Raw genomic sequence first — 26,904 nt, forward strand, 5'->3', positions numbered from 1 at the left:
AGCATTTTTTTACTGTCAACTGCTTTTTAGTACAATAAAAAGTACACACAATTTCCTCAGTATTCATATAGATGCAAAATGCTGCTTATTTCTGCTTTAGTTTTAAAGCAGGAATTGAAAATCCAACTCGCAGCCTGAAATTCTTTAGTATCACAGTTCACCATAAGCTGCAATTCCTTCTCAAGTTTCCTGGCTTGCTCCGTGTATCCCACACAGTATCTGGAACTCCCACAAAAATGTAATCACTAAATCAGCATATGGGGAAAACAGGTGTAGGCTCCTCCAGCACCTGTCACGGCTCTGATGCTGCTGCTCCAACCAATCAGCTGCACACGTAAATGCACTTGGCCATACAAGGCCCGGCTGCTCGGCCTCTCAAGGTCGGAGTCTGTTATCCCTCTCGCAGCCCTTCCTAACAAGTCAGCCTGCCAGTCTGCTACACTTTGATATCAGCAGGGAAAATGTTAACGCTGGGTAATCTGGATTACACTTAACCCCTGCAGCCCACGGCGCTCTGGAAATAGAACCCAAATGTCGGCGTCAGCGCGCGGTGCACGGGACACGATTACAGAGCTTGCAAGACATGCACCGAGTGCAGCTCCTGTGATAAACACGCTGAGACAACTGAAGTCTTGCAGCAAGGGAGTTTCAGCAGAGCTCCTTTCAATAGCCTAAAACAATCCAGCGAAAGCTTTTAAGCGTAATGCTGCCAGTTCATCTCCCCGGAACGGTCTGCAAATCATCCTCCAACTTAAACAAAAAGGAAGAGATTTAAATATAAAAACGCCTTCTTCCTCTCGGTGACTCCGTGTCATTTTTGCTAACAATGGGGTTAACTCTGCTTTGACTCATGAGGAAGGAAAATGCCTCCGTATCTCCCGTTTCAGGCTCTGGAAACCGTCACTCCAGATGGGGTTCCTGTCATTGTGGAGGGATTTAAACCACAGTTCCCTGTCACAGATAATACGGCTGGGTCCGACAGCCAGAGCTCTGCCTCCTTATCACCAAAACACCAAGTGCCACTTTGAGGACCTGACCATAAAAAGCCTGCGAACTTTTATCAGTGCCCAGTAACACAATAGTAAAACATTCCTGCCCACGGAATGCTGCGAGCTGTTCGCAGGGGAAGGCGCAGCCGAGCCGAGCCAGCCCCGCCAGAGCCCGACACAGGCGCCGCTCCAGGGCAAACAAGGAGGGCCACGGTCACCGGGAATCTGGGAATCGCTCCGTGGGGACACACGAAAGCCAAACTCTATAAACAAGGGCTGACTCCGCCCTCCAGATTCTCCAGCGGTAAAATCTGTTGTTTCTCCAAATAATGTAAATAACTCGGCTGAGAGATTTCCAATATATTATCATAGAGATCAAAATTTTATTAACTTTGAGATTGTTCAGAGGAAAAAATGCTTTTTGGTGAGACCAAGTAATTTGTATACCACGACAAGAGTTTTATTTCTCTGCTGTGATACACAAGCTAGTTGAGAACAAAATCATAGTATTTGCAGTGGAGACTAATAAATATAAGGCGTAATTTTTTCTTACTAGAGCAAGAGGGGAAAAGAACATTAAATTTCAGGTTTTGTTATTGGATGCTCACTGCAATTACCTTCTGGTGTGAAGTCTTGTTTTCCAGATCATGTAAGGGAATGTGTAGCCCTTTCAGTAAATCTGTGTTACTTTCCACTTCCTCTAAGACTTAGCCAAAATTACTGGAAATTGTTCCAACATGTTTGCCAATGTGCTTTATTGTGCCCCAGTAACTGAGATTGTGCAGCTTTGATCTCAGACTGCACTAACTGATGAGAGAAAAACACTGGTTTTACTCAGAAAATAATGCTAAATATTTACAATGCAAGTTTGAAATATTTTTTTAAAACAATGAAGGAAACACAACAATACTTTTCTGTGACACACAAAGTCACTACACAAGTGTTCCAGACAGCTCTGTTCATGTAGACATTGCAGAATGACCCAGGAGCTGTAAACTGCTGCTGTTCCACTATTAAGTCTAGTATTGATTTACTTTGATTTGAATGGCAGAGCTTAAAAAACAATGCACGAGAACGGCTGGACCAGCTATGATGGGTTTAAATATTGCAGTCAAGCACATGGTACAAGAGCCCCAATATTTTCCTGAACTTCCCCACACATATGCAAAGTAATTTTTAATTGCACTTTGCAATTAAAATTAGCATTTTGCTAATTTAAGAAAAGATTCATGCCTTGGCAAGAAGCATCTAAGGAACAGAAGAAGGGCTTCTTGCAAAACAACAACAGAAAGGAGTAATTGGCTTCTCTCTATGATTCAATATAAATTTTACTGAAACCAATAACACAAATAGCATATAAAAGCAGAATAAAGTCATTTATTGATTGATCCTTGAGGAAGCAGAGCTGATACTCAACCATCTCAGTGTAATTATCCTAGCACAAGCTTCCTTCCACAAAATCCAAGAGAGGCACATGGAAGGCAGGAACCTGAAGCTGCGGAGCCCCCATGGCAGGAGATGAGGCCACCATCTTCCCCAGGCTTGTTCCAGCCCCGCCACAGAGCTGCTCCCAGGGGCTCCAGGCACTGCTCAGGGGCAGCTCTGGGAACCAGGAACTCTGAACCAATAAACACAGATGGGTCACTGCTCCCAAAGATGAAGTGACAACCCCCAACTGGTCCCCTCCCATCCAGACCCCGGGATTTATATCCCACTCCAAAAGGACACGTTGCTAATGATTAAAGAGCACAATCAGCGTGTTTTGTGCTCTGATCAGCGAGTTTGGTTAAAAAGCCAAGAGTTCTGATACTGTGATCTGGGCTCCTTACCAGCCCTGGCAGAACTGTAAAGAACTTGATTATGTTCATTGTCACGTCAGGAAATGATATTTTTCTGCCTTAAAGCAAGAATGTAGGATGACCTCATGTGTAAAATGTGTTATAAAGTGTAAAAAAAGTGTCAGGTCATTCAAAACACTCAGTGTTTGGTTTCTTGTAATATTACACAAAAAGGAAATGGTAGTTGCTGTCAAAGCTACCATGTATCATGTTAACAGCTCTATTTTTGCACTTACTATTGGAGCTGGCCAGAGAGAATTTTTGTTGGTATTTCATCCCAAATCACTGGGAAAACCATGTCCAAAATTTGACTATGACTGAATGAAAAGTGATTTCCCTTGGAAAAGGCAAACCTTTCACTTAAATCCTGTGGCTAGTTCCGCTTCTGCTCCTGCAATCAGAGCACGGAAAAGCTGCGAAGCAACACAAATTTGGAGTAAATATGTTTTAAATATCGTAACTTTTTAAAGTGTAAATATTCCTCAGGCCTGAAGTAATGGAAAAGCCGTACTAGTACTGCTAAGTATTACTGCTGCTCTGGTAGGTCTCTCCACCATGGGTATCAAAAGGATAAACGATTAAAGTTTCCTGATGCTCTGGAGATACCATGCAATAATGGAGGGTATTTTTTTCTTTCTAAAATAACAACAATTTCTCCTTGTCCATTCTTTATTTAACTTATTTTTGCTGGTTTATACTCAGCTGCAGCAGGAATAGGTGGGCTGCCAATGTGTGGGCTGAGTACCACAGATACAGAAGAGGCAGAAGGACTGGCCCAGCCTCGCTGGCAGCAGCAAACCTCAGCCACCACTGATAATCACAGCCTACATGAAAAGCCACACCTTTTTTTTCTTTCTGTGATAGTCACAGAACGAAGGATAAATAAAGCAGTCACAGCACCAGATTCCCACCCAGTTTTCATTCTTAATACATGAAAGATCAGAGAGACAAAACAGGGCATATTCCCTTACTGCAGCTCAGCTCCCTTCCCACAGCAGGCAAGGACCAAATACAAAGCCTGTATCACCACAGGCTTTACATGCAGCAGAACGTCCTGTTGAAAGCAAGACAATTGTTTTATTATTTGCTTCCTGATATATACCATTGCCAAGAAAGTTGAGCCTAAAACCTGGCTGTTTTTCTCTTCTTTTATAACACAAAATATTCCACTTTCATCAGCCTGAACAATAGTAAGGTGTCTCATCCTTTGGATATCATTATGTCTCTCCTATTATGTATAAAATATATTCAAGTACCCGAGGAGTATTCTTAGTCACCAAAAGCTATTTTTAGTCTTTAAACTTCCTGCGGGTCAGTTTGGCTACAGAAGCATCATCATAGCTGTTTCTTTTCTCTAAATTAACAACACAGCTCTTCAGAGTCAGACCTTGACCCTACAGAGCCGGGTACACAAATTTACCACTGTCTAAAATCCAAGCAGGAGTGAATCCCCAATGAACATAAACATCAAAAGAGAACAGACAAAGAAAAACCAGATAATTCAACTCGGTAACAGTGTTTTGTCTATTTAAGCTCATCAACATTATTTCTGTAGGCTCAAATTTCTTTTTCCACAGACAGATGTAGCGTATTGTTTTATGTGATATTTACAAACTTGATATCTTTTCCTCAGGCTCTATTAATATTCTCAACTTCAACCAGTGAAGCATCTGCAAATTTCCTTATGAAGCTGTTTTCTTGTCCTTTGAGTTGGGAGGCTACTTACATTTAGCTCTATACTATTCCTTTCAGTATCCCTGACACATTTTCAATTACATTTTGCTACGCTATCAGTTCAAATTTCACGTTCTAATTATAGACACAAACACATCCATCCCAAACCAGCTCAGGGAAGGAGTGGTGCCCAGCTTTCAAAACTTCCCTGAAATGCACAGGAGGCCAAATTAGATTATGACAGACATTTCCATGAGCTAAGCAACTTGGAGAGCTTAACTTCTTAAAGAACAACCAATCTTTCTGGCAGGCTCCCCAGCCACAATACTGCATGCTAAAGAAAATCTGAACTATTGACATACTCTACTTTCAGCTTACTTAAATAATATTTTCCATACTTGTGCTCAATTAGTAGTGATATTTTAAAAAATAAATAATGGACATTATGCAAAAATATATGAACATGAAAAATTCTGAGTGTAGTACTTAAAATTTTGTCTGCTACAGCTATTGTATTTCTTGGCCAAATATTATAATTTGCTATGACAAAAAAAAAGGTGGTTTAGGATTAATTACTTATTCCAGGGTTTTACAAATAAAAAATTCTAAGCCTGCATTATCCATAAAATACGAAGAAAAAGAGCCCTTTTAGCAATACCCTAGGTTCAGTTTTAGGCAAAGGTATTCAGCATTTACAGATGAAAAATGTTCATGATTTGAAATTTTATCAGCGTCCCTGCTATAAACCATTTTAAGAAAAGACACCGTCTTGTTTCAAATGTTGGACCACTTCCAGTATCTGGCAAATTTTAACATGTATCCCTAGCTTGCCAAACATGAAAGCTAGCTGTCAAATTCCTCCTAGATATGATAAAGATGGCACTCAGGATTCAAACTCTCATTTATATAAAATAACACATACAAAAGGTTTTTAGACTTGATATGGCATGAAGTTTAAATTCTAGCCTGAAGCATCTTTGCTGTGAAACATTATTTTAAGTAGATAACCACAAGCAATTACTGAAGAATTAGAACTTTATGGGCTATAAAATCCACTCTTCACCCCCAGAATATTACCCAGCTCTGGACTAGAAGGTATGGGAAAGGCAAGTGTGTGTCTGTATTTGTGATTTTAGGGAAACGCTACCTATGAAACCATGGACTTTATAAAGCAGTTGCTGACCTACAAACAAGCTGGATTGCTTGGTCCTAAATGAACTCGAGACTTAAAATGATTAGTAATCCATTAGCACTGATAATGCTGTTTCCACAGTGACAGCTTAGTCAAGCTGTCAAAGTCCAATTTTTGATGCATTTGTCTTTGTTTCACTTTCTATCCAACTCAGTAGATTACTGAATTTTATACCACGGAGCAGGTTTGTGTTTTACCTGTTTTACAGAAAGAACCACCAATTAGTTTTTCTCATTAAAGACTATAATGTGCCAGTTTAACTTGATCTTTTTATTAAAAAACAAAACCAAAATAGACTGATATTAATCTTCATGAAGTAAAAAAAAATTACTCCTTAGCATATAAATTAAATACATTTTATAGTCCTTTCAGGAACTATACATTTGCAAACAATTAAAATTAATGGTAAAATAGAGCAAAACACAGTTCTATGTCAGAACATTCACAGAGATATTTCATGGTACATAAATGTTTTATTTCAGTCCTTACCCAAACAACAACACATAGATATACAAACACAGCCTCCCAAATACAGATCTTCACGTACTTGCAATGGTTAAATTATAAATCAGCAGCAGCAGTAGCTGACTGAAGGCCTCCTTTCAGCAACAGTGCACTGCAGATAAGCCATATGGAACATGAAAAGTTTCCAAGTGCAGCAATCCATCTGCATAATATCCTTCATAATCTTTTAGAAGTTCTTTAGGAAAAATATTATCTCCTACTCATAGTTTGCCAAGAAAAAAAATGGCTTAAGTCTGATTAGGATTCATTTAATAAAAAGAATGGGGTTCTTTAGGTCTACCTGCCCATAAAGTATTGCAATTACAAATACTTCTTGTCCTGAATAGTTCTTTACAGCTTTAAAACTGGAAAGGATAACAGAACTATTTCAGAGTCTTGGTACTCAAGATAACTTACTGCTATCAAAACAGTAATTACAACACAAATGGCAACCATTCCCAAAGAAAATGTTTAGTAGATTCCAAGGATTTATGCTATTGTTAAAATACTGTTCACATGTAAGATTACGGGCACTGGCTACATCTTCCAGAACAAGCTCTAATACCTTTAATATTTGTATGGAACCACCACCCTGATTCACCAAAAAACAAATCCCAAAAATAAGCAAGCTGAATAAGACAACTGAAAGCAGGTATTTGTAAACACCAACTGAGATCAGTGTGTACAAGAGCAGAGAGCCTCCCCCAAAAATAAGGAAATAAAGTAGAAGCAATTACATCTCTATTTTTACTGAACTAAAATAATGAAAATATGGGACTTCCAGACACAGCTCTAATAATGTCACAATTTATGTTTCAAATACAGAACTTCTCAGTTGTGTGTCAACACAATACATTTAACATGTTTTTTCCTGCACAGCCTCCATTTAGTGCAGATGATTCAAAAGCCAAAGCAGCTCTTTGAAGACTATTTTGACTTAATGTGAAAAGGGGTGGGAAATCAAAGGTGGGACCTCGAGAGGTAGAGAGAAATGGCTGTAGAGGAATCAGGGATAGTGAAATTTGAGTAAGCCTTATAATGTAATTCATGTCAACATTGGATAAAGACTGGCTCTGGAATATTTGGGGTTTTTTTTCTTTTTAGAAAGTCATTGTAATCACCAAGTACTGAATTTTAACTTATTTGCAGGAAAGAGCAGGGCTTTAAATGGTACCAGTTTGTTACAGTTACAGAAGAGTTTACAGTAGTACAATGTGTAACATCTTTAATCCAAAAACATCTTTACAACATTCTCAAAATATTTGAGTGTTTTTAATAAAAAATGTATTATTCACTTCCTGTTGAAATTATCTAGTATTTCCATTAAAACAAAGAATTTAAGTTAAAATTCACCCTGCTGCCAATTTAACTAACTTGCCTAGAATTCCATAGTCTACACTATGAATTACAGGGCTGCCATATGAAATATCACATCACTGATATGATGTAAGATGTACCAAAAAAACCCTACTAAGTCACTAAATGAATTGGATGTGTACTTATTTACAAGTACTGTGAAGAATGGTATGTCACATGTTGTGTATCACGTGTGGGACATATGTCACAGGCTGCTAGGGTATTTAGAGGTCTGTACCACAGAACTGCCACCACCAATATTTTGTTTCTTCAGGTGCAGTTACTCCCCAGCCCAGACCAGGAGCAATTACCAACAAAAGTGTTTTGTTAGGTGAGTGCTGAGTGTTACAGCTGCCAAGGGCCACAGCACCTGCACTAAAACCCTGCTAGTGCACAAACCACAGACTCCCTGAGCCTTGTGCTGCACAAGCACCATCAGCTCATGGCCCAAATATTAGCATTATTCAAGAGCAACATATTAAAAGCTGCAGACATGGTGAGGTCCAAAAGGCAGGGAGCAGTGAAGCACTGGAGATGCCCCTCCCCTGCATTGGGCAGTTCATGCTACAACAGTGGCTGAGGAACAGCAGTGAAGAAGCAGCACTGCTGCTTCCCTCCTGCAAGGTGCTTAATCCCTGGCAGAGGACAAAACCAAACCCATGAGTCTGGAAGTCAAAAACTGGGATTACATTAAGTCTCCACCGAAATCAAGCCTACCACAGAAAGAACAGTCCTTTATCTTGCTGTAGTTGCAGGAGATGCTTTGTTCTGGGTCTATTCTTTCCATGCACAGCTTGTGTAAAGTCACTCTCTCTTGATTAACAGATGCCATGGTCCTCACTTTGAAATTGCAAAGTAAAAATATACTTTTCTGTCACTACAGAATTTCAAAAGCACCAAATTCTGCAGCAACACAAGGGCTGCAGAATACACAAGACCAGCACAGCTTGAAGAACTTGTTCATACAGTAATTATGTCTTTGTGTGACTGCCTGCATGAACTCCAGCACTAACAAGCAATGAGCTGTTGCGAATTTTCTTGGAGTCAATTTTCAATCCTACTTAATGGCTCCAGAACAGCTAAACCCAGAACAGAATCTTCGACAAGTGTTCCCTGAGCAGTGGAGTGTGACAACTGGACGTTGCTGTATAAACTTCAAAAATAAAAACATTCTCACAACAACAGAGCAGAATCAGCTGGAAAAACATCATGTGCACAGCTGGGAAATACAAACCTGTTTCAGACAGAGGAGAATCCAATCCCTGCCTATTGCAGGGTTGATTCTGCAGAGATTTTTGGTAGACAGAGCTACGTACCAGTATTTGACATGGATTTAGGATTCTGGCCCTCCCAGCAGCACAGCCTCCAGAGGACCAATCCAATCTGAGATGGTAATGATGCACAGTCAAGTCAGCTGCCACTCATCACTCAGTGATCAGCTTTTTCTGGTAGTTTATTAAAAAATGAGAACATCACAGCGAATTTCAGTTCACAGCTTTAAAGTCATGTCACTGGTGTAACTGTGACAGGGCTGGCATAGGACAGAGAGCACCCTGAACTGCAGCTCCATAAAATCACTGCTGGCAATACAGCAGCCAAGCACAGTCATTATTAGCAAGACTTCAGAAACTTCTATAAAAAGATGGATTCTAGACAAACTTCAGATATCTATATGCTTTAAGTAGTGACTAAATCTGGAATTCATCAAAATTCAGAATACCAGCAGAGCATGGTAAATTTAAAGCACCAGCACTGTTTTAAAGAGGTAGAAGAAATAATGTATTCATAACCCTAAAACACTAAATTTATTCACTGCTTTAGATACAAGGGTAGTACAGCTTTAGATTATTTGCAGGCAAACCAAAGCTGCTTAAAAAAAACCCCACAAACCTAAGTCTATCCTACTTCTGAAAATTCTTTATATATCACCGATGAAGGAATGCAAAACAACATTAACTTGGAACAAAAACCTTTTGCCAGTACTGTCAGCTTGCTTAAAGTCACCAATAATCTGACATTTTGAAATAAATAAATAAAGAGACACATTAGTCATCTATATGTCCAAAGCAATTTCAGCAAAAGAGCTAAAATAATATTGTTGAGTAAAATACTATTACCAAACGCAAGATAAAGAAAAATTAATGATAACAGTAAACAGCTCAAAAAAATTACTGTGGGAATTAAGTGTAGAATTTAATCTCCCAAACCAGAAAGGAAAAGTGGAGGGGAGAGAAATAATAGACAAAGACACCATCATGAGTGGCAACTGTTCTGTTCAGCACAAAACACACAGTTGCCTTCTGTCATAATACTGAAAATAAATATTTGCTACCTTGACCACATTTTAAATTTTTCAAGGCAGTTGTTTTTTCCTAAACCAAGAATGGCAACTAAAACCCCTATGTGTAACCTGCTTGTAAGTCAGGTTTATAGCAAACGCTTCTACTAGAAAAAAAATAAGATTCAAACCGCTATACACAGACACATAAAAATATACGTGTATGTATAGATATATAAAAAAGCTTTTGATGACTCATTCCAGACCACTTCAGTTTTAAAGCACTTTCCCTCTTTTTAAGGTAAGCTAAAAGAAAATTTTAGTCCTTAACCATACATAAATCCTTCTCAATCACCTCCTTAAAATGTCTCAAAGGTATTTGTGTGCCATCTCAAATTATTTGAAATGTTATATGCAGTATAATTACATTTACATAATCATTTAGCAAATCAAGCCCAATAATGCCTACATTTTCTCAGCATCATGGGCAGATTACCAAGTCTTTTTCCTCCTTCACTGAAATAATTTTTAAGCTTCTTCCTTCTTTTAAACGTGCACCACTTATTCCCACAGTGTTTAGAGACCAAATCAAGTGGTTTGAACTACAAAAATACATAATACTACAACCATTACATGTTCTTCTATCAGCCCAAAGCTTTTTTTTTTCTCTTTCTTTATTCCCCCCAGGTCTTCTCACTTCTGGCAGTTCTCCATCAATCAAATACGCAGGAATGCAAAACAATGTTAACACATCAGTGTCAGCCTCCCTCCAAACTCCACTGCGTATTTACTCATCAGCATTCCTGGTGCTGCCTCACAGTCCTGTAAAGCTGTGCTGATATTTCATGAAAATTTGAAGATTTTAGTCACCTACATTCGGCATCAGTTTTCATTTTCTTGGTTGCAAGGCATTTTCTTCTTAAAAATAAATTTTAAAACTTACGGTGTAGCTTGTGTTATAAAACATTTCAAAGAAATAACTATTTTTTAAGAATTTGACCCAGTTTCCACCATCTTACTTTTTCTGAGCTTTGAATAGCAAAATATGGAAGCCCAAATTGCTTTGCAAATCCTTTTCTAGATTGGATACACCAGGTATCCACCAAGGAAGGAAATAAGATCAATTAACTGAAGGTCATTCTCATCTAATTTTGTATGTGTGCATCCAAGAATATATTTAGATACAATTCCCAGATCTTCATTTTTATACGAAGTCAACCCAAATTTAAAAAAAAAGGAAGCAATGAACCAATTCAAGTGCTACCAAAACAAACTACTACATACCAACAACAAAATACACATTGGTTATTCCCAGCCTGGAAAAGAAGCAATGCTGGGAGGTGGAGAAAGCTGGATGAAAAACAAAACCAGAGAGCTTTCGGTTTATAAACACAGTGTTTCAACACCAACTTTTCTGTTTATGCTCCCCACACTGTTACACTTGTCTCTTGGCATATGCTCCATCTGGCTGGGGAGATGCATCTGCTTCTTCCTGCTGCAGGCTCTCCACGTGCAGCTGAGCTCTCCGTGCTCACTCGGAGCCAGAAGCCAACAATCCCATCTCTGATCCCAGAGATGTTCCTGACTACAGAACGTGCACTGCTCCTGTAACAGCTCTATTAAAATTTTGTGAAAAGGCAGAGAGGAAATGTATTTTAATGCAAGAAAACAGCTGATTACAGCAGAAGATTAAACTGGCTTGTCGACCCTGCTGAAAGCAGCAAAAGGGTCATTTACCTGCTTTGTCTGAACCATGACAAAACCACTCTCACACCAAGCCGTCACAAATGCTGCTCCCCATTACAGTCACCAATTCCCATGATAAGATATTTAATACAAACATCCAAATCGCTTGCTGGAATTTACACCAGAGCAGTCCTTCCACAAGTATGAGTATGACTGCAATAATTATGTGCCATAGTTTAAGAGAGTTGGTTTTTTTTTTTTGTACTTTCTAGTTACAATTTTTATTACAGATCATTACCTATTTCAAGGACAGCTGTCAATATCTGGGGTATAACCTAAGCCTTATTCAGCACATTACACTACACTGAAAACAGCATTAAACTGCAGAGCACAGGAGAGGCTCATTAACTGACACCCACCCGGAATTCTCCTGGGCACAGATGCCAACTGGGAAAGTAGGTCACATTTTACACAGGCTCCTAAAAATCAAATCACCTCAGTCTGATGAGGTGAGATGAGGAACAAGAAAAACCCACCATGGCCTAGTGTAGGTGAAATAAACCCTGATTTACTGTATCAGTCAAAGAAAATTAAAACATGGGAAAAAGATAAAAACTGAGCTAAACAGGCAGGAAGAGGCATCTTCAGCCCTTGACTCCCAGGACAAGTGAGGCTGGGGGAGAGGGAACAATGGTGCAAATGCTGCTTTCGGAGGCCTTCTTGAGGGGCAGAAGGACCCAAAATGGAAGTGGTATCTTCTACTGTAAATAACCTACAATAATCTTAACATCCTGCACTAAAGAAAATATACAAGTGCCTGTTCATCTCCCTCTTTTCTTTTGGATTTAAAAACAATGAATGCTCAAGGTCTCATATTGTCTTTTATACATTAAAACATTTTGTTGACCATATGGATACAAAATCCTGATAAAACCTGAAATCCTTCCCATTTTACTCTGCAGAAATACTTCTTCCTTCAGGAAAAAAATAATTACTTGTCAAGAATAATCTGTTACAGAAAGAAAGTCCATGAACATTAAAGCATCAAATGCTTTAACACCTACAGCAAGTCCTTCAAGTCATAGACAGCACTTCAATGTAACAATCTGCAACTGTGCCATTATGGGTTTGTAAAACCAAATACACAATCCCAGTATTTCAAGAATTCAAAGCACACACTGAATGAAAATCTTACTCTTTTCAATACATCTATATGGTCCATCTATGCTGTGCAAGAGCACTACCTTATACTCCAGTAATCTCATAGAGGAACAGGTATAGGACAGCAACAGGTCATTCCTATCTACAATAACATGTTCAGTGAAAGACCTAAGTGCATGCATCAAAAAAAAATTTCTAATATTCATTTAAGATGCCAGTGCTCTCCCTCCCACTATATTTTCACAAACATTCCAGCAGCAACAGAAGACACCAAGCTCTGGGCATATGAAAGCAATTCCTATGCCAAAACTGGGCAGGAGACAACTACAAGGGGAAGATGTCTCATCGACTTCACTTAATCATTTACAACATTGCCATCTACCCAGTATTGGAAATAAGTAGCAGCAGATTTGTTTCATCCCTTACCCAGCTTCTGAGCTGTGTGGAATGACCTTTCCTTCTAGCCCAGGAAAACCCACCCTCCTGTCATGCACATCAGGACCACAGTGGGTACAGAATAGCTCCACAGTGAGCCTATGTCACCATAAATGCCATTTGTCACATTCAAGGAGGTAAGTGAATTACTAAATTAAGACCTATATACACATCACCTATAACTCCATAAAATGGAATTACTTAATATAATTCAGTTTAGTATGAATTTGACAGGTTTCAGGTGCTTTTCTGCAGTAATTTTCATTTGTTAAAATACAATTTCAGTGTCATTACAATGAAGAGAAGCCATTTTACATTGTTCTTTCAGCATGTTTCCAAAATGCTGGTGGTGTTACTAAACATCTATCACACTCCAAGCACCCATCAATCCAGAAAGAAAAAACCTGAAAATATTTCACAACCAGGGTAAAGCGCACACAGGGCTATCTGAAGTGGTAGGAGGATACATTCCTAAATTACACTATATTTGAAAAATGGGAATAAAGTCCCAAATTCCACACTAGTATAAAACATTAAATCTAGAGAAGAAAACTAGAAAGAATCTGCAGATGAGTCTTTGCATATTCCCTTAGAGCACATCTGCCCTCGGGTGCTAAGTGCACTTTTACTGTACTTATCAGGGGTGAAACACTTGACCCTGGTTAAAAAACCCACCAACAAGAAGAAGCCAAAAAAATGGCCTTGCACAGAATTATTCTGGAAGAGGTCCTTAGTCCTCGTGATGTGAAGAAGCACCATTACCATGAGTCACAACACAAAGAGGCCCTGCATGCAGAACAAAACCCAGCTGAGCTTGTATCCCTGTCTCAAACCCGTGTCTGTCACAATCAAAAGCTCATTCTGCAGGAATTAGGTTTTCCCTTCCTCTCCAGTGGCTATCCCTTATTTATGCTAATCCAGTGACTAAGCCTTCAACTCCTCATGGCTTGTATTATCCCTCTCTTTAGAACTCAATGCTGAAGACAGAAGTTGAGGAGGGTTTTTTTCTGATCATAAAAGACAGTTGACAAATTAGCAGAGAATTTTGTCAGAAAAAAATATAAAGCATTTGTCTGTATCTCAATTTTGTCAATCTGATTTTTTGCTTGCACACTCATGTACAAGATCAGCTAGTACCATCCCTGTACTCAGATCCCCTTGGCAATAGGCTCTTCAGCTATTCAAGGCTAATCATTATTCTGAAATCATTCCTAAAAAGCAAGGCATTTGTTCAGAAGACAACTTCAGAATTTAAATTAAACCCTTAAGTCAGCCACCTGTTTTGGTCTATTTACAGGACTACTGGAGATATGCTCTGAAATGCAGTTACAGTACATCAAGGCTCCAATTGCCAAGAAAATCCTTGAATTCTACTGCACCTAATTTAGAAATTATGTACTGAAAAGAGTTTCTATTTAAAGCTCAAGCATTATAAAAGTAGATGAAACCAATACCTTGGAGTAAATATATTCATATTATTCTATTACTGCAGAAACTGCAGTCATTCTGCTGCTATTTTAATTGACAGTCACTGGACAACAAATTTAAGTTTGTTTAATCCACAGTTTCTCTTCTTTTTTCTTTTGTTTTTTGGGTTTTTTTTGGTTTGGGCTGAACAAGGGGCAGCAGAGGTGGTGGCTGATTTGATCCATTTTCAAGATATGACTGGTAAAATGGCTACTATCTCAGAGGAGAAAAAGGGCCAGCTATAATTGTCTGTTAGGCTGAGGGTACTCTTCTGACCTTCCTCTCCCACTCAGTCAATTTTTTCTCCCCATTAAAACCTTGAACATTTCTCCCCCTCCTTCCCCAGAAAAACAACCATTTTTCACACCTCTATTTCCATTGCCAAATGTGACTGAAATCAAACATGTTTCCCAGGAACTGGCAGGGGGTGGAGGGCAGATGGGAAAACAACATGGCTGTAAAGATAAGTTATTGCCTTAGAGAAACCAGACTAAAAGCAGTAGTTTACATCTCATAAAACGGTATTAAATAACTTTAAAACTTTTGGTTAAAATATTTAAAAATACTTTACATTGCTCTATATTTTAATTATTAAGGAGATAAGAAGACTGACATATCTTTTCAAATTGTTACCTCAACAATATCTGAGTTGGTTCTGCTTTCATGGGGCTCGTTGTATTCTGTGTATTTTAGTAGAACTTTGTCCATGTCAGTGCTGGCATACTGAAAGAGTTTGTTAGAGCTGTTAAAAATGATGAGTGCTATTTCACAGTCACAGAGCACACTCAACTCATAGGCCTTCTTCATTAATCCAAACTTCCTCTTTGTAAAGGTGACCTAGAGAAGAAAGAATAATGATTAATTTATTTTTTTAAAACACATGACAAGGGTTTCAAGGAAAATAATCAAGGCTCACCGACTGAGCCACCATTTACTCCTACTGTCATATCCAGCTTAACACAAGAACTGCCTGTAATATCTAGTGCAAATTTTAGGGCCCAATGTTCTTTGTTAGACTAAGTTAAAAAATTACACACACCCAACACTTCCACTGGTAAATAACTACTAAGGAGAGTTAAATTTTAGTTAGAGTTTTAGTTAGAATAGGATAATTTAGCTTTATTTCCTCTGTTCAACAGACTGACATTCCAGGTATCACAACTTCTTCTGTGGTACTTACAACCTTAATTATAACAAAATCAAAGAAAACAGAACAATCAATGGAAGCAACACTGCTATTATTCACTATGATTTCTAATTATGCAAAGATAAGAAATATTGCTATTTTGTTGCTATTAAATCATCTAATAATCTTCTCATCTTGTAATTTTACTTGTTTTCTGTGACTTGGAAACATCAGGAAACAACTATTCTGTCCAGTTAGAACTGCTGAGGGGAAACAAATCCATTACAGACCATCACACAGGAGCATTTGCCCATCAGGGAAGAAGGAAACAGTTATGAAAGTTATCATCAGTTACGAAAAAAAAAAAAAGTTTTAAAAGTTATTCCTTTCACAAGACAGCAGCTAAGGATATAAAAGTGTCAATGCATTTGACACCCCCCCATTACAACTCCAAGCATGAGCTGTGACAGGTGAGTGATCCACATGCCCCACAGACAACAGTCAATGAGCTTTTGCAACAGAGGAATGAAGACACCAGAAACAATCAAACCTGTTTTCTGGGTTTCTGCAGTTTAATTACCAAGCTGTTCATCAAGTTTTTGGGAAAATGGATGGGAAACTTCTGTATATACACACCTGAAGGCTTTTTTCTCCTCATTATCTCACACATATTACTTTTTTAATACCATTAATAATAGAAAATATATCCTATTCTTCCCAACCACAGTAACAGTCTCAAAGGATACACAGATGCAGCTGTTGTTGTTCTGACACTTAAAAGGTTATTATCTGAGTATGAGCAGGTATAGAGAGGTACTACTGTTTAGTGTTTGTCAGGAAAAAGGCATCATAAACAAGATGTGTGTGTGCTGTGTCACCTGGAGAAGTCCTCAGACTAAAGAATGAAGGTTTCCTGCCACTGAGGACCAGTAGGATCCTGGACAAGAGCTCTTCATTTCTTTACAGGAATTTTATCTCTCTCACCTCTTGTAAGGCAGCCTCACTTGTGAGATTCTCAGCTGGCATCAACTTTTCACATGGTGCTTGGACAGCGCTTAGCACAAACCCCTCTACCACATTACTTCAATGCACATATATTATTTGAAACTCAGTTTTCATTTCAGAACCCAAAAGCAGGCTTAGTTTTGTAAATTTCTCTCTTTATTTCTCCTTCCATTTAGGACATCAAACCCAAAAAAGATGTGTCTTTATTGCAGGTAAATCATTTCCCCAGCACTATTTTAATATTTCTTAACAAGAAAATGGGTGAGGAGGAGACAGCAAAGGCAGCAAGATTGAGCTCCTTTGATATCTAATTTACTGCACTGGATTCTCTTCAGCTTAATGAAGATAAATGTCCTACAGCTCATTCAAGCAGATAAAGCTGCTTAATTAATAATACAATGACAGTCTCATGACAATCATAATCCCCCTGAGGAATGGTCTATATATTCTGTTTTGAGCTCACATACAATCCCATCAGAAATAAGATGCTTCTGAAAAACAGTAGTTTTTCTTCCCACGTAAGTTATATGAACTTGCTTTGCAGGCAAAGCTCTGTCCCATTCTACTTGTATTTTCAAAAAAAAAAATCTAAACCTCGAACTAAACATCAAATCAGGACATCATAGGCATGTCCATGAGTGATCTACTCACCAGCTATACATGCCACAGAAAAACTGACAGGACACAACTGAACTACAACTTTTGTTCAAAACAAATACTGAATGCACTCCTTATCTGGGTCAAGGAAAAAAATCTCAAAGCAAATACCTTATAAATGTCCAGTGCATCAGGGCATTCTAATATGTTAAAATTCTATATCCCGGCTATCAAAACCACAGGACAACAGTGGTCATCAATCCCCCTACATATGAAAGGTAAGATTCCACTAGCAAAAACTATGTAATCTCTCTAAAACCTGTTAAAAACAAGATGCAGTGTGTTTTCATCTGAGTTTCCACAGAAAAAAGGAGAAGGCAAGCCTAATTCTACTTTCAAGATAGAGCTTAAATCCTCTTCCTTGTCACTAAATAGCTCAAAAAGGTGCTAGCCAAGAACCAGCCAGAAACAGAACTAGAATAAAATCTCCCTATTTACTTAAGTTACAGCAATGGTGTAAGTGGACCAAAAATTTTATACAAATGCACTGATTCTCTTCCTCTCCATTGTTTCAATCTGAACAATGGGATGGGGATACAAAAGAAAAAACAATTCCTCCTGCAAAAAAGAAAACACCTCACCAAAGTCAGGGTAGAAGTGCAACACTATTTGTTTCTCAAGCAGGACAAAACCAAGGTTGCCCAATTTAATCCAGATTCATTAAAAAAAAGGACTAAGTGGGATCAATTTCCACCTCTTTCATGTGCTTTAAATTGTAGAGCAAGATTCGAAAAGAACTGAAGTCATTAATTCATCTACTTTTACTACGTGTACTTAAGACATTTATCTACATCAAACATAAAGTCACTGGGTGATTAAAGCTGTTCAAACACAATACTTGGCTTTCTCCCAAACTCCAATAATACTTTTCTTGCTATATATAAGACTTCTCAGAGTTTACATTGCTTTAAAGTGATACAAGGAGAAAAACAATCTTGATTTCACCAACAAAACAATGGGCTCTGAGCTGATGTGTCAGCAGCAAGAGAGTTCCATGGAATTCTGACACTACTCTAATGTCAAGCTGCTGTTCAGAAGTTGAAAAAGGAAATCAAACAGCAGGAAGGGAACAGAACAAAACACAGTACGCCACTATATAAGTCCGTATTTTGTCTGCATCCTGAATTCTGAGTCCCTTGGCCATCAAAAGTAATGGAGCAATACTCCAGAAGATTCAGGGAAAAGGAGCAACACGTGTGGAACAAATTCTGTATTAAAGTAACTAAGCAAGCAAGGCAGCTATAACCTGAAAAAACTTACTTTAAGAGAAAATAAGCAAATGTGGACAGACTCGAGATTGGAGTCACTGCTGCCTCTTCCATACAAGAGCTAAATAACTGGCAGAACCATGGCAAAGGGTAAATAAAATGGTGTTCCTTGAAACAAGAGGCAACAGACCTATAGGAAGTTCTACACAAAAGATGTAAATGCTGCAACGTTATAAGGGCTCAAAGGATAACTGAACAACTTCACTGGTGGGGGGTGGGGAAAACAAACAAAAAAAATCCATTAATGGTTGCTAAATATACGGAAACCACATCCAGCTCAGGAAATCCCTGAGCTAAGAATAGTTAAAAGCTGGAAGAGGATTACAGGGTCATGTAACATGTGCATCTCCAGCCCACACGTATTTGCTCATGACCATCACTGGACAAAAGATGTCGGCTCAGTGGCACCTTCGGCCTCATCCACCAGCACTGTTCTTAAAGACCTTAAGTCCTTCCTGTAATAATTTCCCTTAAAAATGGTAACTTCCAGTTATCCCACTATGTATTTCAGTATCCAATTAAAATTTAATTTTGCATCTCATGCATCAATTTAGAAATTAAGAGGAACCATTACTGCAAGAGTCAACAACTTTTGGTAGTTTTCAACTTCACAGGGCACCCCTCTGTTAGGGCACAAGCAGCCAAGTGAGCAGCTTTCCCCAAAACATTAATTTTGAGCCCTCTTCCCTTCTGACAATTTTTGAAGACTGTTGTGACAAACAGCTCTTACAAGAAATATAAATCGATGCTTTTAAATAGAATGTTAACAGAATTTGTTACTGTATCCAAAGCACTGTCGATAACTGCCCACAGCTACCTCAAACTCCTCTGTCAAAGTGCTACAGACAAAAAATACCCTTACTAGATCCTTCCTGAATTTCTCATCCTTTCTCTGTCTCCTGTAGTAAGTGTTCCTAGTAGTTATCAGACCAAGTCATGTGTCTATTGAAAAGCAGGGTATCATTTAAATAGGGACAGCAATTTTAAACTTTAAGTAGTAAGAGTTATTACTTATAAATAACATTTTTCCCTCAAACAGTCATAAAATCATTGAGATTTCTTATTCAGATTCTGGCAAGGGCATCTGTGGATATATGAAGACAAAGCTCAGCTTTAGAACAGTGAATTAGGATGAATGCATTCAAACTTTCCATGAATTTTTAAGATTACTGATGGACCTGTTCATGCAGACTTCTTGTTTCTCACCTGCCTATTCCGTTCATCCATTATTCTTGTGATCTGTATTTTCTTTCTCCCCATTTTTGCCTCTTCTTTCTTTTGCTTAGCAATCCAGAAAAAAACTAATCCAAGAAATGTCCCTCTTCAGTGTTCTAACACATGATACAGTTTTCTTTTACTTTGTCTTCAGCTTGAGAAACAGCTCCTACTTCTTCTTATAAGCACCTAGAAAGAAATTGAAAATATTAATGTACAAATTACTAAAAAGGAAGTATCGTTAAAAACCCATAGAGCTAAAAAACCACTTACATCATGAAATTTCAGAGAGAAATCTAGTGTTTTGACTAGTAAAGTATTATACTACACACTCTCTTCCAATTAAACTCCAACTGGTTTGGTGCATTCTACCCACAAACTACAGACTTAAAATGGCCAATAATTTCACATACTTCCAACTGAATGGCTTTAAAATTCAATTGTCAAAGGGATGGTGCTCATCACTCTAAGCTTTAGGTCTTTAGTTATCTGAGGTTTCAAACATTTACAAGTTTTGGTAAACTCCATTCAGTATTTTAGGAAACCTTATAAAGAAACATTTTGTGTTGCTTGTTTCCTCTTGTAAAATTATCACAAAAAAACCCAAAACAAAGCCTTGAGAATATCAAGTTTCTGTTCCTAAGCGAAACTGCATCTCCTTTTGTCAGCCACTTCTTGGGATTCCATTGGGAAACAAGAGGGAAAAGGAAAGAGGGAATCTCTCTACTTAAAAGCGACCACAGCAAAGAGTTTTGCAACAAAACTACTTCATGATTACCAAGACATCAACGAAGACCTGAGACCTGACACAATTCCTCTCTCTCCAATAACCTGTAAGTGCCACATCTGCCAATACCCATTCACAGCCCAGTGCCTGTTTCATTGTTATACTGTTCACCAAGATAATGTGCAGGAAGCTTGAAAAGCCAGTGTGCCACTGCATTTAAATCTGCACTGAACTATATGATATTTAACGAACTTCAAATGTATTTTCACTTCAGAAATTGCTAAGCCATATTCCAGACATGCTTGAATTGTAGGATAACACTAGTTGAAGAAAACTGGAGAACAATTTAAATTAAATGGCTTCTAGAACATAAAGGGTATACCAGAATGCATAAACATGAAACAGATACACCTTATTTATCTTATACCTAATACCTATTTATCTTATACCTAATACTCATTCAAAAGGGTAAAACCAGCCCAAATATTAGCTGATAACCTCTCTAACTTCCCAACCCAAAACATCTTCTGAAGACAAGCCTTGCATATTTTAATCTGGGTGTCACCATGCCATATCCTTGAGGCCATGTGTAGAAAGTGGTGCAACCACATCACCATCAGACAGTTAATGAGCAGAGACAGCAAGAGGCGATTAGTCACAGGCTACACTTCACAATACATTCAATTTACACTGAGGAAACAGACATGATGTTCTTGGGAGAAAAAAAACAGAGGTGGAAGAACATCACAAAATGAAGGGATGTCATTTTCTATCTACCTGACAGCAACAAAGAACTGCTTTAGAAAAACATCACAAAATGCCAAAAAGTATTTAGAAATACTATTTCATGAAATTTAAAATCAAATCAACACTTTCACAGTATGATGTCCACTATGTCCAGAATGATGGTCTAAAGGATATGCACTAAACACTGTCTATAAAGCAAAACATTTGAAAACAACCATCAACACTGTACTGCTTTTGTATTCTTAATGAAAAAGGATTTCTTCCAAGGTGCTTCTAAGAAGGTAATTAACAGCCAGTGAAGACCAGACGAACCAGCCTCTATAAACCAACAGCACACAAGGAAAATCTTCCAGGGAAACAACAGTTGGCATATCGATTTATCCCACTTTTGTTTAAAAAAATTCTCAGCTCGTGCTATGATCGCACATTAAATTTAGTTCTGGAAAAATCTGGTTGCATCCTTTGAACATACCTAATCAAAGGATCTCTAACCAGCTCTTAAAATTTGTCTTCTCCTTCATGTGTGGCTTTATTTTTTAAACCTACCATGTATTATTGAAAGAGTTCTCAGAATGCAGAATTATCAGAGTCTTTCCTCTGCCTTTAAAAGCCCCCCCACATCATCACCAGTACACAGAAATGGCCAGGCCAAAGATCTGGTGCAGCACTTTATCTGTGGTTACTAGCAGATACCACTAGCATCATCAAGGAAGAACACAGGAATAAACAGAATAATAAAATATAAATAATAAAAACAGAATAATGAAAATATAAACCACGTATTAGGTGATTTTTGAATCATGAACTTCTGGAGTTGTTCTGCCTCCTGTGACACGTACTCAAAAGCAACTCTATGCAGTGAATAAAATAAGGAACTCCAGAGAAGAGGGAGAGAGGAATATAAATATTATGTGAGATTATGCAATATATATATTAAAGAACACAGAGTAAGAGAATGCACAAATGTTTTGTATGAACTAATGGAAGGCACAGTAGCAGGGAAACACTGTTATCTGCTCTGTGTACTGTCACACATAGGGAAATGGGAAACAGTAATTTTCACCAACATTTTGTTACAGCTCTGGGGTGTTATTTCAGGTCTTTTACAATGCTTATGCTCTGTTAGGCATAAAAGCCTCAATCTATTTCCCATTTATGACAGTTCACTGCTTCCTCTCAGGTCTGACTTTCTTCAACATTCAATACTTGTATCACTTAAAAATTCCCAATTCCTGTTTGCATGTGTGTCCAACCCGGGTCCAGGCTCTCCTCCCTCTCCCACAGGTTGCTATGGACACCAGAACCTGGCTTGGAATTGCATTTTCCAAAGGCAACTCTGGGATGCAGCATCCCTGGCATTCTGAAGTCCCACACAAGCTGATTTTCAAAGCACAGAATTCAAACAGGTTTGGCTTGAGCTCAGGGCAGAAAGGATCTTGACACAGCTGCAAAATCAGAGAAAACTGTGCAGTAAAATGACACTTTTCATGCATGCTCAGAACATCACAAGAGGAAGTTACTGCCACTGACAAAGGCATGTTATATTTCTAATGAGAAGAATGACTTTTCGTTTTACTCATCCTTGATCATGTCGCAGTTGTGGTTTTATTTTCTATCCTGACTAGCAACGAAACTATGTAAGATAAGATATAGCACCAGGTCCAACATAGGGTTCCATCAGAATCGTAACTAGCAAAGTTTTCATTTTGCTAAATCATAGTTGCATTACAAACATACATTAGGTGAAGTTCTTAATTCACAAAGCCATTTCATCTAGATTATCAACACACTTTTTCCCAAATAAAGGAAAACCTCCTGATACACATATGAAGATCAACCCACATTTACATCTGAGAGTAAAGATGAAACTAACACAAAGTAACCTCGATGAAGGTAAAGTTCTGCTTCTTAAGTGACAGAATTCAATCACAGCCACCAAAACTGCTTCACATTATTTGCATGGGCACACCGAAGCAAAAATTAGTTTGTCTTAAAGAAGGCCTTCAGGCATCTATTAAACAAAATAATTAGAATAAAAAGAGAAAAAGAAGGAAAAAATCCCACATGCTTCATGATGAGCTTTAAACAGAAAATAATGTCAGCCCGCAATAAAGGCAAGAAAAAATGTATTTGCAGTTGTCCAGATGATAGCCTCCTTTATTGTTTAAAAGTAAGCGATTCCAAATTTTCTGGATTTATTCCCTTCCCCAAAACATGTGAAAACAGCATACTAATTACTGACAAACAACAGAAGCACATGTAGAAACATACCCTCGCAACTGCACATCTTCAGGAGCTCATCTGAGTTTGTTGTCAAGATTGCTCTCAGTTTCACAGATTATTGAGATGTAACTTTAAAATAAGGAAACTGTATTTGACCTATTTAGAAAGATTCTTTCAAGAGTTCAGTGGAAACACATTATATCTGTGCAAAACTGCACAAGGTCTGGAAGCCTCCTGGCAGAACAGGTTAGGAAAAACTGTGTCAGACTCATACTCCTTCCATTTAATTTCCTTTTATTTCCCTCTGACTCTGTTTTCTTGAAACTTCCATTTCACCACCATGGTTACAGGTTACATCTGACAGTCCCCATCTCCTCAGGGCTCATCTACTGCAAGCACACAAAAGAATGAGTACCCTGACGTCAGATCATTTGCATGAAAACACAGATCTGCAGAGATGCATCTTACACAGGCCTTGGGTATGGCTTACTAAATAGCAGAGAGTAACTTTTACTAAACCAAGATTAATAGGTCTTTTGCTAGTCTTAAAGGAGCCTGTGCAGATATTTTTGTAGATTTGGCCCCTCAGCAAGAACCGATGAGCACAGACTGATCACGGCTGAACTGCACAATTGCTGGTTATTCTGACACTTTACACACTCACATCAGCAGAACATAAAAATTTCCGTTCACAGCAACACGGAGATGAGCCCCACCACGTGTTGACTGTTGCACACCAACAAAGCAGATAACACAGTTATCTCATTTTTCCACAGTACTAATAATGGACAAATGTCAGTGTCCTCTCTCCCTGTCCCACAGTGCTCAGTAGAAGTGGCAAGGGGGGAAAAAAAATGGATTCAAAGAATGTCTTCACCAAAGTAATTTATCTAAAGGTTAAAGGGCTGTGTGAAGCAAGGTCAAACATGATTCTCAGACTCCATTTCACTGTCCAGAAGTGAGAGAGAACATTCTCTTCTTCAGAACCTCAAAGAGATGCAAGCCATATAAAGTAAGTATACAACTCCAAACACTGTTTTTCCTAAATCCCATACTAATTATACAAAATATATTCACTCAGATATGACTGCACTGACACATGTTTAGGACCATGGGATATCATCTCTGTGTTCTAGACATTCCACCAGCCCTGCTCCAAAGCTCATTGCTACCACCTGGAAGCTAAATTTGAAAATTAAAATCCCCAGCAAAAGGATTTTACATACCTTTATGTCTGCACTTAACAGAGAACACAGATCCTTGCTGGATCTGTTTTTGCAGAGGGGTGGAAAACCAGTACCAAAGCAGTTTCCTCCAGCCACATTTCCACAGCCCTGTCACCATACACTGCTGTAAGTAATGTCAGATATAATTGTTAAAACAATCACATGGCTCCCCTTCCAAAACAAGGGTACATGCTGTCATTTATCTCTCCCTACTTGCTGCACCACAATCTTAGGAAATAAATCTTTTTTCCATCCTCAGTTAGAAGCCATTCTTCTCTATCCAAGCTGAGCTTCACAGTAAATGAGAGTGGCCTCACAACTTCAAGGTCCTTAGCTACCAAGTGATACACAAGCATTGTTATAAAACAATAACACAACTCTTAGCCAAAATTACTTCTTTTTTTTTAAGTGGGACAACGTAAAAAAACAGGAAGCCATAAACAATTCTTTATTGATATTCTGGTTTTATGCATCATAAAACACTTGTTTCTTTCAGCTGGGAAGAACAACGGACATCTCTGGTACAAGACAATTTAAATAAACTGTACTTCTAAGATTTGTGGAGTTTTGCAACCAAACATGGTCCTCAGTTTCCACACTAACATCAAATCTATTTTTAAGCTCCTAGTTTGTAAGTGAGAGAGCTTTTCAAATTATGTTTTGAAGGCGTATTAGGAAAGATCATAACGTATTCTCAAAAAATATCCTTACTGCAGAACTGCACCTTCCTGTTGTTCAAAAAAGGCCCTTTCTGCCAGTCTCCTCCATGCACTCAGTACTGCCTAAAATGAAGTGGAAGAACTCCATTTTCTTGCACACAGAACTACAGAAATCTGAATGGTATCAAAAATGAACTAAGATTCAAATGCATGTTTTAAAAACAAGTTTTATTACTCCTAGAATGCACTTTTCCAAGTTAGATTTTCCTGACCGGATGGACTGGTTTTCCAGAACTACCAGCATAACCTATGACAGCACAAGCACTCCTAGACAATGTGACAAATGTGGTCTTGTCCAGGACCAGGGACAGCCAGGATTTCTGCCCTGACTAGTTACTTTCAATTAAATGGTTCAAGTTTTTAATAATACTCAAACACTTTCTCTTGGCCTATTCTTCAGTCCAAAAAACCTCTATCATCCTATTCTGAGCATTTATAATTTATACTCCCTAGAACCAAAGCAGCCATTATCAAACTATCTGTTTAAGCATACATATTTACTACATCTTCTCAAGTAACACTAAATTCTGTTTTATTACTCCCATCCATAACTTTGGTATTTTCTAAACTAATTTATCCTTTCATTCTCAAAAATACATTAGAACACAGAAAGTAAGATCTGGAATCTGCTGAGGTAACAGTGGAGAAAGACCACAGAAAAAGAACTAAACTTTCAATACTGGACTAAAATCCAATTTTAGATAGAAGCAGAATATAAAATATTAAGTAATCACAAGAATTCTGCTGCCAGACTTCTACAAAAAGATTAAGAAAATAACTGCATGACTGAATAGCTGTCTGGAAAACATGCTCCAGAGAGTTTCTCAAGAAACTTGCTCCTAATTTATCATGTAATTTGTTGAAAGAAGTGACTTTTCCATGGTATACAAAAATAGGCACAAACAAAGATGATTCGGGACACTGTTAACAAAACAAACCCCAATATGTAATAGCTCAGGCCAAAAGGACTGATTTCCTAGTGAATGAACCAGAGCTTTTACAACTATGTCAATTTGATCACAATTTTAGAACTTTCCATCAGATAAATTCTCCCTTTTTTTTCCATTTAGAGCTGTTGGGAAATCTATGAACTAGATGCAGAAATCTAAACTTAAGTTTGGATATGATTGCTCCATAACAAATGAGCATTTGCAGGTATTTAATTAGCGTAAAATTGATGTTTGACAGCTTTCACAATGACAAGCTCAAAGTGCAACTCAAAGCATTTAAACCCAGCTTTTAACCCCATAGGCACCTGTACATTATAAGACACAGAAGAAAGGTTTCCTTCTTGAAAGAAAATATACATACAAAACACATTAAATGTTTTTCCAGATCAAAAGCATTTGCCTCATTCTTATCAGGAATTTGTAATGGCTGTGGAACTTAACTACCATGTGGCCAAAAAATG

General features: G+C 38.1%; 1 protein-coding gene across 5 annotated transcripts in view; it reads right to left on the reverse strand.

Moving 5' to 3' along the window:
• Nucleotides 1–26,904, reverse strand: part of MEF2A (myocyte enhancer factor 2A) — an 82,139-nt gene that overhangs the window by 27,795 nt on the left and 27,440 nt on the right. For all 5 annotated transcript variants that reach the window (XM_088063250.1, XM_014251152.2, XM_005521611.3 and 2 more), the window contains exons 2-3: nucleotides 19,843–20,040; nucleotides 15,214–15,417 (exon numbers count right to left, since the gene is read on the reverse strand). In XM_088063250.1, the coding sequence (XP_087919376.1) occupies nucleotides 15,214–15,417; nucleotides 19,843–19,896 (258 nt within the window). In that variant the 5' untranslated portion in view covers nucleotides 19,897–20,040. The remainder of the gene's footprint in view (nucleotides 1–15,213; nucleotides 15,418–19,842; nucleotides 20,041–26,904) is intronic.

The sequence above is a fragment of the Pseudopodoces humilis genome, chromosome 16 (genome assembly GCF_049639895.1).
Source record: "Pseudopodoces humilis isolate 2021_Gansu_Grassland_sample_001 chromosome 16, ASM4963989v1, whole genome shotgun sequence".
Classification (NCBI taxonomy): domain Eukaryota; kingdom Metazoa; phylum Chordata; class Aves; order Passeriformes; family Paridae; genus Pseudopodoces; species Pseudopodoces humilis.